Source organism: Strigops habroptila, chromosome 11 (genome assembly GCF_004027225.2).
Source record: "Strigops habroptila isolate Jane chromosome 11, bStrHab1.2.pri, whole genome shotgun sequence".
Classification (NCBI taxonomy): Eukaryota; Metazoa; Chordata; class Aves; order Psittaciformes; family Psittacidae; genus Strigops; species Strigops habroptila.
Window position 1 is genome coordinate 9149894 of NC_046360.1, and position 14814 is coordinate 9164707.

General features: G+C 39.3%; 1 protein-coding gene across 1 annotated transcript in view; it reads right to left on the minus strand.

Annotated features, from left to right (window-relative positions):
• Window positions 1-14814, minus strand: part of MAPK1 (mitogen-activated protein kinase 1) — a 40278-nt gene that overhangs the window by 10953 nt on the left and 14511 nt on the right. The window contains exons 2-8 of the mRNA XM_030500912.1: window positions 12214-12396; window positions 11004-11193; window positions 6395-6511; window positions 4545-4659; window positions 3850-3981; window positions 1822-1931; window positions 969-1096 (exon numbers count right to left, since the gene is read on the minus strand). Of these exons, the coding sequence (XP_030356772.1) occupies window positions 980-1096; window positions 1822-1931; window positions 3850-3981; window positions 4545-4659; window positions 6395-6511; window positions 11004-11193; window positions 12214-12396 (964 nt within the window). The 3' untranslated portion in view covers window positions 969-979. The remainder of the gene's footprint in view (window positions 1-968; window positions 1097-1821; window positions 1932-3849; window positions 3982-4544; window positions 4660-6394; window positions 6512-11003; window positions 11194-12213; window positions 12397-14814) is intronic.

Consider the following 14814-nt stretch of genomic DNA (forward strand, 5'->3'; position numbering starts at 1 on the left):
GCCCAGTATATAAACTAGGGGGTAGTCACCCAGAAGGGACCAACTGCTACTCAGGTTGGGCTGGGTATCGGTCAGCGGATGGTGAGCAATTGTATTGTGCATCACTTGTGTTTTCTGAGCATGATACAATGTGCTCAGCTGTCCTCTTTGGTTTGTTTTTCTTTTCCAGTCAGAAAACTTCAATACTTTAAACTTTTGGTATCACAGAGATTTCACAAGTATTACAAAGATTATTCAGGTCAGTATTTGACCAATTTTGTATGAAACCTGAGACTTGCAAGCCTTGAGGTATTTGAAGACCAGTTAAGTTCATGGATTTAAAATAAAAATAAAAAAACCCTCAGACAGTGCATATCACTACATTTTAAATCAAAATTTTAAATCTTTAAAAGATGAGAAAGATTAATCATAACCAATTTTTGAATATTTAGATACCTATTCTTATTTACTCACACTATGTCAGAGGTGTTTAAACCTGAAGTTAAACCATACTGAAGTTTCATGGGATTTTCTCCCTTTAAAATCATTTATGGGATTTTTCCTCTGTATATTACGTTTAAGGAAGATTTCATTTTTGTTTAAAGCGTTTGAAGTCATATGACAAAACAGTCTGCAGTATATGAAGAACATTTCCCCCTTAAAATGTTTTTTGAATAAAATTTGCATTTCAAAGCGTTACCATAGCTTTTATTCCAAGAAGCAGTATTTAAACCAGTTGCCTGGTTTTTAGGTTACATCTCTGACAATTAATTGCCTGGATTCCCTGTAGACCCTTCCATGGGGCAGGCAAAACTAAACTGATTTTTCAATAATGGACTAGGACTGAGGTCACATGAATAACCCTAAAGTTCTCCTTTAACAGGCAGTTACCGTACCAATAGGAAAGGCAAGTTCAACACTTCACTAGTGGCAACAAAATCCAAAACCTCTCCCCCTGCCCAGATGGTCTCGTGCTGCTGGGACTTTACCTATGCACAATTTAAGATCGATATCCTGGCTGGAATCTAGCAGTTTCCTCAAAAATCAGTTCTTTCAGCTTCTCCTTCGGCAAGTCATCCAACTCCATATCAAACTTGAAGGGTGCTTCAGCTACAGGCTTAATAATATAAAGAAATGTTATTGCTTTTTTAATATTAATATTACTGTTCTGTTTAATTTCATGTAGTCCTTATATAGGGAAAAAAGAATCTGAAGATGTGCTCCACAGAAGTACCTAATACTGTGCAGTCTTCAAGGCAGAACTCGTGGTGTTAGTCCTTTGTGTGCTTTATATATTATCAAATTTTAAATCAAACCACAGTAAGTAGCTACACAAATTTCAACCACGAGTTAAAAATATTTGTTAAAGGCTCATAACTTAGTATCTACCTGAAGAAAAATTATCTGAAACATTTGTATTTCTCAGAATAAATGTATCTGTCCCTTAAGGAAAACTACCTTTTTCCTCCTCCCCTACTTCTCTACCAAAAGTAACCTGAAATCTCATCAGATTTGCATCCTAAACCACAGTGAGTTCACATTGAGGGGTTTTAAATGCATAATCTGATGGGGAACTCAGTCATTCCTCTCCATCTCAGACATTATTAAGCAAGACCATAGTGAGCTGAGGAGTTCCGTTTTCAGGAGAGTACACCTTAGCCTCTATTTATTGTGTTGTGCCTCTAAAATGTTGTACTGGAACAAGAAACAGAAAAATTTGGTAAATTGATGCAATTAATTCTTCAACTCCCTTAGAGCAGCAGTAACACTGCCCTTAAACTAAGGAAGAAAATAACCTGTTACACCATTAAATCAATATTGACATTTTAACAATGTCTTTACCTCATCACTTGGATCATAATACTGCTCCAGATATGGATGGGCTAAAGCTTGTTCCACTTCAATCCGCTTATGAGGATTAAAGGTCAACATTTTATCCAACAAATCAAGTGCTAAGAGGGAAAAAAAAGTGAGCAAGAGTTTAATACACACCCCAAGGTACAAAATTGTTACAAACACTGATATTCCACAGAACTCTACCACAATTTTTGGGCTGATTTCAATTTACATCTGGAGTTCCCCAGCTGTAGGAGCAATAACAGAAGCAGCAGGTTGCTTCCTGCAGCTCAGGCAGAGGGCCTCCGCCTGCCCACCTCATGCCCTGGGTACAGCTGCCTTCAGCCCAATCTGGTCTTTGGGCTTCACTCAAATCTTTGTGCCAAAAATCCAAATAAAGACAGAGCTTTTCTGAAATGAGTAAGTAATCAAGAGTATGTTCTTATTCCAAGAAGAAAATTTGGCTGTTTACTGATGGAGGTGTCATCCAGAAGTCATTAGGAGTTCTAGACCATCACAGTAACTATCCTAGTGCAACTAGCAGCCCAGGAGACACTCTCCAGCTGGGATGCAAATACATCCATATTCATGAGATTCAGGCAAAATCTGTTGGAGACATAAAGAATCCACAAACAACTTGAAGATCCAGTAAGACAGTGAGGTCTGATGAAATTCCGGACAAATGTTACAAATCACAATAGCTGAACAATTGCAGTAACTCTGATGTAATGCATTCTCCTTTTCCAAGAAAAGAAAACAGAATGCTTACTATAGCAAGAAGCCCAAAGATATCTGCAGTATCCCAAATTCCATTCCTTCTCCTCACCACATCATTTATGACACACAACTTCAACAGAAGCTTCTTACTGCAGAAAAGCAGTTGTAGCTTTGCACCAGGATGAGACATGTACCAAGCACTGCAGAGGAGACTGAACTTTGCCACTGTGTTCAATGGCAGCTTGAAAAAGCTGCAAACTTGCACAGCTACTAACATGAAATACTGCGGTGCAGTTTTCTCAAGACTGGAACTCACATGCCCAAGCTGTGCTACAGCACATCATGTGCACAGTGCTTTTCACTGCATGTTTGACTGACAAACAGCTCTTTGAAAAACTGCTCTAAAGCTACTCCGAAGGTGCAGATGGGAAGGCGCTGCAGAAGTCATGCAAACGGCATGCTCCCCAGCAGCTCAGCGTATCAGCACTGCTACAGTCTGAGCTGTCAGAAGCCCACGGCAGAAATTCTCACATTGATGAGCACTATTACTGTTTCTCTCAGGGATAATCAGCTCTACACAGCTCCATCTGCAGAAATCAGCTTTTACGTGGTAGTTCAGCACCTGATCGTACTCACTGAGAGTAAATTATTGTATCAGTTAAAATAAAAGTGACTTCTGAATTGTGTCAGAGCAGGTGAAAGGGCACTGTCCTGTGAATACAGCTGCCCTTACACTGTAGGAAGTTGAATTCAAAAGGCAAGTTAATAGCTATCTGGCCAATCAAAAATCATATCTGCCCTTTACTACAGCCTTGCTTTTATAACTTCTGCTCCACTTATCATAACGGAATTTTTAATCCCATTAAATTTTAACCTTTCACACTTAGACTGATATTATCCCGTTTGATCCAGAGCTGACATGCAGTCTGTGCAAACTGTACTGAGTCCAGCAGTAAGCAGTGCTCTCATATCTGATTTTAGAAACAAAGTCCAAGACTTGTTTGGTGCCTGTGTCAGAAGCCAATGCCCATGTTCAGTACCTGAGTAATGTATCGCGCTTTCGAAGACAGTAACGGGAGTTAGGCTTTACATTTCACTTGTCAGTTAAAGATCAACATGTAATCTTAGAGTTACTAATAACTGCTTTACAAAAATAAGCTAGTATGAGAGTTTCATGCTGGTTTATGATTTTATTAGCTTTATACTGCCATTTGAAGGTGCCTGCGTGTTCTCTTTCCAATACAGATAAATTAGGGTGGTTTTAAAACTCCCACCCTGCCCTTATGTTCTGCTACAATGTAATAGAGCATAAAATACCTTTGGGGTCAGCGTTTGGAAACAGCCTGTTCCATGGTATCTTATTTTTGTGTGGTAAGGAAAGCAAGTAGTTTCTGGCCTTTAAGTTTATTATACAATTCAAATCTTCTTGGGAAGGGGATCCAAGTATACCTAAAAATAAATACGAACAGTGCTGCATTCCATGAAAAGCACATTAAACAGTTATATCACAATTGCTAAAACTCAACAGTAAAAACTGCTGGGAAGAAGATTTCAGACTAAATGCTTTAAGGGTATAGAATAACTTGGAACTTTTTTTAGAAACCTTTATAAAAAAGGTTTAAGTTATTTCTTCTTGTAAATAAACAAATGCATAAGTTTAATGATCAGCAATCTGTTTAAAAGATCCAATAAGTGGCCTATCTATAGAAATGTTAAAAACCACCCTGACCTGGACCTAACAGTATATTTGAGCTTTTTAATTTTATGTTCTATTTTTAAAACACCTCTGCTGATACAGTGAATAAATTGCTGAGTAGCCTTTATCTGCCACGCCAGTTCAATGATTTGTGGTAGAAAACACTGCAGGGACCAGGCGATGCACTTACAGCTCCCTGCACTATGCACTCACTGAGCTACAAGAGCAAGAGAGGAACATCAAGCCCAGCCTTGCTGGTGGAGATGACAGAGAGAGGCAGATGAGTATGGAAATGCCACTTGTACATGCCGCTTACCAAGGATGTGGTTGAGTTGGTCAAGGTAGTGTTTTCCTGGAAAGATGGGTCTGTTGGAGAGCATCTCTGCCAGAATGCAGCCGACTGACCAGATGTCAATAGACTTGGTGTAACCCTGCAAGTAAAGTGAAAACACATTGTCGTCAAAGGAATTCTGCATAATTGCAGCAACATGTTACTTCAGTAAACTGTGGAAGTGCACGCAAATATAGCTTCTTTATACGAGTCATGCTTGTTAATGCTCTTTGTTTTTTCTGTACAGAATGAAATAGTTAAGAACTGTACATCATAACAGTACTTTGAAGGGGTAGCAAGAACTGAAGTAGGCAAGATATGCTTTTCCAAAAGGATTCTCTAAATTCAGCTACAGACATTACCAACTGCAAATTCTGAGACTCCCTGATTTTATAGCAAATTTAAACTAACGAATTTTGGAAACAAGCTATTCTTCTTAATTCCAAAGCTCCTTACAGTGTGCTAAACACATGCAGGCCCTATTCTTCCCAACAGGACCCAAACACCACACAAATAAGAAGCCTTGAGCAAAGCGGTAAAAGGGCACCACAGACCATTGGTGAGTCAATTTGCACAACACAACAGGTAAGCGAGTAGTAGACGTGAGGAGGCCAACGCTGTAAGTGGGATATAAGGAGAACGTGTATGGGTAACCTGCGCCATCCATAAGAGAAGGCCTTTATTCAGAAGCCCACATGGGGCTTGTTCATCTCTAGAAGTCCTGGTTCCCCGGAACTACCTTGCCCTGTTCCCCCACAGCCCACTGCCCCCCTCCCCCTCCCATTAGCAGGGAGCTTCCAACTGAAGCTAAAAACTGCTGAATCCACATGTGGCTTCTCAGGAGCTGATCACTTGACTATTTGTTTTCAAGGCACTGGAATTCTAAAAGGAATCCACCAGGCTATGGGCCAGGAAATTTTATGCTGATCACTTCTTAGGAGACATACAGAATATTTTCTTGTAAAGGCTGCTGATAAATGTATGAGGATATCTGGAAATAAGATGAAGTTGTCCTATGTTTATGGCCTCGATGTGAGTTTAAAACACAAGAAGCTGTAAAACCCCCTCAATTGCTCAGATGACTATTTTCTAAAAGCATTAGACACTCTATTCCCACAGCAAATCCCAGCTGGCCGCCAACAAAGCAGCAACCCTACATAAACAACATCATCTTCAAGAAATGTTAAATTCAGGCACAGCACAAATGTCACACAGGTATTTTGCCAACAAGAGTGTGGCTGAAGGTTCTGAAGGACAGGACACTCATTACTCACACCATACAGGGACTGGACACACCTTAAAGCAGCTACAGAAAAACATAAGACTAAATCCAAGTATAAAAAAAAAAAAAATCAGAGAGATGATTTCATCACGACTATGGGAATGCAATTAAGATTGACACACAACAACGATCACATGCCTTCAGAGTCAGATTCACCCTCCTTATGCATTCTAAACCTGAATTAAGATGTCAAGATAACATTAAGGCAACACTAGCAAGAAGCCTTGATGAAGGCAGCAGTAAAGTGCTCTCATTACTAACACTTCTATCCTGCTCTGTGGAAGAGCATTTGATGGAAAGAAGTCTCCTGGCTGGCAAGGAACTGGACACGTGGGAACACATGCATGTGATGCCTCGTTTGTAGTATTCAGTAATTGTATCTAGAATCAAAAACTTATCGCAAGCCAGCAGCTGTACTGCAAGTCCATTACCACACTTCCTCAAGACTATGCATGTGTTCTGATCCTAAAAACACAGAAGGGGGGAAAGCAAAACCGGTACTTGCAGGTGAATGACCAGCAACAGAAGCACCAGCCTGTGCTGTGGTTCTTACCTTAGAATTCAGCATGATTTCAGGAGCCCTGTACCAACGTGTGGCCACATACTCTGTCAAGAATCCTGTGTGATCGTGATCTGGATCTGCAACACGAGCCAGTCCAAAGTCACAAATCTGGTTTTAAAGAAATGAGGGGGGGGAAGAAAAAAAAAGAAAAGAGGCAGATTAGACACCCAGCGATGGCAACCTGTATTTTTAGAAACCAATTATTGCACAAAGGTCAAGGAAAATGTTTTGGATTAAGTACAAAGAGTATCCAATTAAGCTGTGAGGGGCCAGGAAGAATAAAGGGGTGGGGGGGTGGGGGGATGATGTTCCTGGTGCACGATTTACGTTCCACTGTGGGTTTACTTCACGCCTTCTCTGCCAGAGAGGTGGCAGATGCTCTGCTCCAGCCTGTTATTAGACATTGACCAGAAAACAAAAAGAGAAAGAGATTAACATTTTCAGAAAGCAAAATTAGTGACCAACACATTTGTAGCTGACCAACACAAAGTTCAATACCCCTGTTCACAAAAGCTCCCAGCATAACTGCATCTTTGTATGAGAAACTTCCAATCCAATCACAAGATAATGGTAGACTGGAGAGATTACAGTTTGCTGAAGGAAGCATGGGATTAAAAAAAAAATAAAATAATTCTTAACCCTCTATCAGGAATAGTTTCATCTAACCATGAAAATAAAAATAAACTCTGACCTAGACTAGTGAGTTCAGCACAAAGGAGAGTGGTTTTAGCTATACTCTGTGAGGAGGCTCCATGGTTTTCAGAGCCATTTAGTGTCCTCTCTCCAGAGGCAAATTAAGAGCACTGAAAATGTGAAGAGAGACAGTGTTCTAGTGTACAGCAGCGCATCATTTCTTGCTTTTCCAAGGTACATGGCAGGCTTGTGGCGTGGCACATTAGACACATTCATATGCTTTTGCTACCACCAAGCAAATACTGGTTTATGATAACGATCAATTTCCACAGAGCGTATCTGCATGGAAGAGTTTGTACTCTCAGAAAAACTGAGGCATCAAATGTAGGAGTGGCAAACAGATCGTAGGTTCCTCTGATGCATTTTATAATAGTTTACTCTTTAACAGTTGTGTACAGTGATTATTATTAAAAATGTAAAGTAATAATATGTTGTAGTCAATAAAGACTGTAATGGAAACCCTACCATAAATGCAGAAACCTCCCTGTACCCTGGCAACCTACTCCTTTATCTTCCTGGAGGGACACCCTGTGAAATGACTGATAGATCAGCCAAGGAAGAAGTGATTCAGCTGACTAAAAGCTACATCTGAAAAACAAGATACAGCAGATGACTTAAACAGAGGGACGAAGAAAAGGCAATGATGAAATTTGTAAGCCAGGCTGCATGGGATGACTCCTCTGACTTTAGTATTAAAAAAAAAAAAAACCCAAAACCAAAAACAAAACAACCAAACAAACCAAACCTGAATCCTTAGAAAACAAAACCAGAAAGAACCCTTTTAAGCATGTCAGAGTTTTCCCAGGCTACAGAAACAGAGCAGCTGCCTTGTGTGCAATTAGCAGCTTACATAAAGTGAATTGGTACAAATAATCAGAAGAGTCTTCTCTAAGGACAGAAGCAAAGAAGCTGTAGAGGACTTCAGAAAAAATAATTATGCAGGCAGGCAAAGTTGTTGTAATCTCTTTCTCCTAACCTCAGCAAAAAGCTCAGTAAGACTATAGGCAAGGAGACTTGTGCAGAATTACAGTATTATTCTTAAGCAAAGTGCTATGATTTGCTATTATTAAGACAAAAAAAAGACACTCTCCGGTCCACAGTGAGGAGAAAGAACTGGGTTACAGAAGATGTCTGTGAATTTCTGAAGTAGGAAAATGGACATGGGATGGAAAGGAAGATTAATAACAAAGAGAGCTCATTAAAATGACAAAAAGCCCCTGCCGCCTAGAGCAGGAACAGGTTAATCTGAAAAGAAGAAACACCATTATAGTAAGAAAGGCATCAAGGCCAAAGCTGCAAGAAGAGGCATTTGGCTGTTAGAAGTGTTCTCACCAGCTGCATTAGCAGGGCAGGAGGAGAGAGAAGCTGGTGAGGCCAGCTCTGCCCCAGGTCCTGGTGCGAGGGGTGCAGCACAGAGACCAGCTGTGCCCTGGTTGGGCAGACAGCTCTTGGCCTGTGGCAACTGCACACATTTAACAAAGCAGCTACCCTATTGAGGGGAAATAAAGAATTGTGAGTCTCATTTAAGTCTGTAGCACAGCCTCAGGAAGGAGAAACAGCTTTAGGTTCTGCATTTCTGCCCTGAGCCTTTCAGCTGCTCAGGACAAGATACAGGGTTCACAGACAAATTTTGTCAATAGATGGAGACTCACACATTTCTTTCCTGGAAACAGAATCTATGATCCAGAGGTCAAGATCACTTTTAAGGGAGAAGAAAGAAGGAGCTCTTGTTAGAACCTGTAGGACTCTGAGCTCCAGAAGAGATACCACCACTAAAGAAAAAAGCTAACAGCATTATCACTGAAGGTGAACAAACTTTCTGCTTTCCTTCTTCTGACAGTGTGATTTGTTACTCATTTTCACTGTAGCTATGTTTTGTGTTTATGCACAATAATCAACTCTGTAAGCATGCACATGTACATAGCCAACACAGACTTGCAGAACAGCCCCAAAAGAAACAAGTTAGTGCAAGTTCAGCATTCATCAGACAAGGACTAACATGTACTGGTTTTCTCTCCAATTCTGTTGTTTAAACTTTAGATGTGGTATTAATACAACACCAGAGTTCCCTTCAGGTTATGAAAAAGCATATGCTCTGTCATACAGACTACCATATTCTGCACCAGGAAGCACAGATTGCAGTGGCATGCTGTTTTTATAAAGAAATTATAGCAGTACCCACTAAGGTCATATTGTACTATTTCACCATACGGTGAGCTTACCTTCTTTTTCATGACCATCTTACTTGTGTTAAAACACAGCCTGGTTTTATTTATTGCCTTTATTTGCACATAACAGAGCTACATTCAAACTGTTCTTTTCTGCTTCTATTGCAGTGTCATCCTAGATTTTATTCCCTTTCCTTCATGAATGGGTTAATGCCTCAAAGGGATCTGATGTAGTAACAGCTGCTGAAATCCCATAGCAAGAGTCAGAGCTGACCAGTCCAGCACTAGGAAAAGCTGACAAGCAGCAGCAGGAATGTAAAGAGAACTGATCGTGTGGCCAGTACTGGGAATGGACCAGCACATGAACAGCAGGGACTTTGCCTGGAATTGTGACAAACTTGTATGGCCAGCAGGTGGTTTGCATTTTGAAGAGGGTATTTTTGTTATGCTTGTTTTGGTTTTTAAAAATGAGAAGGCTAGAGCTACTATAAAAACAAAGAGTAATTAGGTGCAACACAGTATGCAGCAAACATGCTTGTACCACATCAGATCAAAGCAATGTAAGCTCTGCAGTCTCGCTCCATCAGTGGCCAAAAGCAAATACATAACGTAAAGCATAAAAGGGAACATCCCCCAGTGCTTCTCTAGTAGTGACTCTCACCTTCCATGGATTTGCCACCATAGGACTCTCATCCAGAGGCAGCGTTCAACAACTTTTTCTAACTTGCTTGGTGGTTTTTTTAATCACGTTATCTGTAATACCTGCAGTGCTCTGTGGTACCAAATTCCACCGCCTGACAATGCTGCACATTAACTACTATGTTCTTTCACTCTGACTATGCCACCCAGTCCTTTCATCCCTCCCAGCCTTTTTAATAAGACCGTGAACAAATGTTCTCTGTTCACCCCCCCATGCCACTAAATTTTATCAAATTCTATTGTACTCTTTCTTTTCCTCAAGCAGTATCTTCCAGCAGAGGAGACCTAGGCTAAATTGTTCTTCCTGATATGGAGAGAAGTACTGTGAAGTCCTAGTCTCCTCATTTTGAAAGGATATCATAGGAAGAAGTGTGATAACTATGACCACATGGAACTGAAGAATCAAAACCAAAGTTATAGAATGGCATGTTTTCTGGTTTTTCTCTATTTCTGTTCTAATTTTTCACACTTGATTTGCTTTAGTGAATGCTATTATGCATTGAGCTGACATTTCCAGGAATCATAACAGTTCTAAGATCATCCTTCTGTAGTATTAACTAGCACAGAGCCCATCACTGGAGATGCAAATTAGGAACATTCTCTCTCCAAGTAATTGCTGTGCATTTAATCAACACTGAATTTCACCTGTCATTTTAGCTACCCACTAATACAAAGTCCTTTTCCAACAATGAACAATGAACAGTTTAAACAGACAAACCAAGACAAGTATACACAGTTTTGAGTTTACTTTCTAGGTAAAAACAATTCTGCTTAAGATCTGTATTTTCACTTAACTTTCAAAAGAGGCTGTTTCAAAGTCAGCCTCCAGATGGAAATAGCGATGCACTCATTAAAATAGCATAACAGCGAGTTCTTAGTCACTCAAATCTTAATAATTACTTTATCAAAACCGATAATGTTTTGGCAGTCTTTCTAGCATGAAAATCGCACCAATCCCCAGTAGCAAAACCACATTCATGGTTACAGCAAGTAGTTTATGAAAACCATTGCAGCAAAATTTGTAAGAAATTTCAACTAACCTTGAGATCACAAGTGGTGTTAAGCAGCAAATTTGAAGGTTTGAGGTCACGATGAAGCACGTTGGCTGAATGGATGTATTTTAACCCTCTCAGAATCTGGTAAAGGAAATAACAAATGTGGTCGTTGCTGAGGTGTTGAGTCTTTAAGAGCTTGTACAGATCTGTCTCCATGAGATCTTGCACAATGTATCTGTAAGGCATCAGATGTAAGGCAGCAAACTGGACGTGGTGTCATGATACCAAACACAGCACCCAGTGAAACTTCTGTAACAAGTTTTCTGTCTTATTTGTCTGTTTGGTGGCAATTCTGAAACTATGTAGTTGTTTCTTGCTTTACAAGTTTTGAATCAAATCAATCCTGTTACATAATGCAGCCCTTTACAGAATTCAGAGGCACAAGCACGCAGTCCTCAAATTAATCATCATAAACTTCAATTTCTTTATATTAGAGCCTGATTCTTGATAATTTATGAAGTGAAAACATTTGACCTAGATTCAATTCCATTTCTGCATGTACTTTTGGCTTTTATTGGGCAGACATCTGCGAAGACCCCCAAAACCAATAGGAACCAATGCCCATGGACTTGGGGAAATTAAGATGGTTGACTAAACTGGACCTTGTATATCAGGTAGAGTCTCCTAGCTAAGACTACTTCATACATTAGATATCCATATGAAGTCCTAGCTACACAAAGCCAAGTTTCCCATGGAAGAACAATTAGAATAACAAAAAGGACAGATTTGCATGTATTAAGCATGTTTACCTGCCCATGTGCAGTTTCAGACTGTTGCACATGCAGGAAGCACTGCAATGCTGGGGGCTGGGTTCTGCTTTATTTTAATTTCTCCCCCCAGGATGTATCCATTCTATTCTTTAAGAAAATTGTAGACAATTACAGCAGTCTGGCCAGTTTATTTTCTCCTCAAAGCAACAGTTCTCAGTTCTAACAACAGCCTTATTAAGAGCAAATACAGTTTTAAGATTAAGTGACTAAACTAAATCATCTCTCAACCTTTTTTTTTTCTTTTCCTGAAAGAAAACTAGTGTTCACCCACATATCAAAGCTACTTATTTATCTATAAACCAATCAAACATTTTGAACTTCCCTTTCAATTTACAATAATAGTAATGAAGAGGATGAAAAATAATCAAAACAGAGAAGGCAGCAACCATCATTCTGCAGAATAACTGCAGACTTTGAAAGGATACACATCTTTCATTTGTTCAATAGTTGGAGCTCTGATAATATCATTTATCCCAATAATATTCTCATGCCTGAAGCGCAGTAGGATCTTAATCTCCCTCAGAGTTCTCTGGCAGTATGTCTGATGCTCAAAAGGACTGATTTTCTTTATAGCAACTCGAACTTTGTTGACGTTATCATAGGCAGAACTAGAAGAGAATCAACAACATTAATTACAAGGAATATTAAATTCATTCAATTCAGAATGCAAGAACACCAATTCAACTGAATATAGGGGTGGCACATTTGGTTTACATTTATTTTTATCAAATTAAGAAAGGCAACAGCAGCACATCTTTTAGTTGAATGAATGGACAAAATACTGTTGTTCCATTACCAGCCTATTTGGGTATCTACACGTCATTAGCTTTCCCAACTAACATTTAATACTCTGCTGATTCTGGGGTATCTGAACAAAGAAAGAAGTATTCATCTTCTTTATCAGCTTGTGGAACAAACAAGTTTGAGTCTTTCATCTTTTTTTAAAATGCTGTATTCAAGAAGTAGTCTGAGAGCAAGAATTCCTCTTGAGTTAACCCACTCAACTTTCAGTGCAGAAAAGCCTTCAGAAATCATCTTTCTAGCAGCAGAACTCCACATCCTATGCCTAACTCCTGCAAGTAATTCCAGCTGCCACAACCTTTTAGTCCTCCATCCAGCTACACTGGATATTCTTCCATGAAGAACAGACATGGAAGAACAAAAGAGATGGACAATTTGTGAAAACACCTTTCCAAGTTCAATTCCAAACAGAGTTCAAGAAGAAAAAAAGAACATACCTGACCACACACAAGAAGCAAAAGGAAGGAGCAGTATGAGGCAATGACCCAGATTAACACACATACTAGCTGCTACACTTTCAGTGCTGTCATCTCAGAAGCTCAGAGCACCATTCCCAGCTACCGCAATAAAGCAGCCCCGGTGCTCCTGTTCAAAATGCCTAGGCACTTATGAAGAGTACCACAGCCTGACCCCAAGGAAACGGCTCACTAAAAAAATACATCACTATATAAGATTTGGAGTCAGGTTATTATTTAGTAAAAATGTTATGAATTCTTACAAATTTCAGGATGTTTTCTATGGTCTTGCTGATATGAATGACAAATTGTCTCATTATAATTCTATTTGTATTAAAAGTAGATGGTAGTTAATTAGAATTTAAATGTGTGTATATGATCCTCATTCCTTTCAAATTTCTTTTTGTTCACTACTGCATTGTTTGGAAATTAAAACATAATCAAGCCTACATTTAAACCTTTCTGTTAGCCCCAACTATTTCATATAAAAATACAAACATAGTAGCCAAACAGGCCTTACATTCCACCAATTTCCCATAATCAAGTCCCAGAAGATTCTTTGAAATTGGCATTACTTTGATGAGATGTAAAGTACAGTAAAATACAAAAACCCAATCAGAAAAGGAGACCTGAAAGGAATTCAAATGCCTGGCCACGTAAAGGTTCTTTACCACTAAGCATATGGTGCAAGAAGGTGGTTTTGAGGCATAACTTACCACTGTGTGCAAAAGTGTTTAACATTTCTCACTTTCATTATTAAACAATGACATAGAACCTGTGCTGTCAGTAAGAGCTCCGTACAGCTCATGCATATGCAGTGACATCCTTTTTGCATGACTTCTTCACAGCATCACTTTGACCTGTCTGCATCCGTAACACTGGTCTATACCCACAGCCAGACTGCAGAATTTATTTGCCTCTAGAAACACTGAACTCAAATGCTCCATGGGGTGCTTTGAAATTCCACATGCCAAGCAAGTATTCTATACAACTGTTGCTATTACATATGTATAGATAACACATTAGCAGTTCATAAGTCCCAAAATAGGTAACAACAAAGTGCCAGAAGTGGAACTTGGCATAGCCTTCAAGAGCATTTAATGTACAGTAATTTTCTTAGTTCCTCAGGTAATCACCTGCGGTGTTTACAATATACCAGTGAGGCAAGCCACAGGCAGAAAACAAAACTAGAAATAATTCTGAAGCACGAACAACCTGTATTTGGGAAAGAAATTAAAAAATCCTATGGACAACTCTATCATAACTAAATCTCAAACCTCCTTCTTTGTATTGACTTAAGTGTCATTTTTTAATCCCACGATGCAGAATCTTACTTCCTTGGAAAGAACTGGACAGCAGCTGCTATGCTGAGAAGAAAAAGGCAAAATGCCAGTATTTACCAATTGATGCTGCTTAAAAAGCTCCTAATCTCTTACAATATTTGCTAAATCTCTATTTTTTTTTTTTTTGCTCCTTAAGCAAATATTGGTGATTGATGAAAAATATGCATCTTTCCTCGTATAGATTCAATGAACTTGAATCCATCAATTAAACATACCAACACTTCCTCTCTTGTAGCTCTTGAAGTATTTTCTTAGCAGAAGGCTTGTGCTGTTATTTAAAAAAGGACGGGTAATCTTGCTTTCAGATGGTTCAACTCTAAAACACATGACTCAGCATGGAAAAAAGCTGACTGTTTGCAGCAAAGATGCGATCGATCTCCTCTCCAGCGTACCTTCTGCACGCAGTCATTTTTCTGTTCCTATCGGA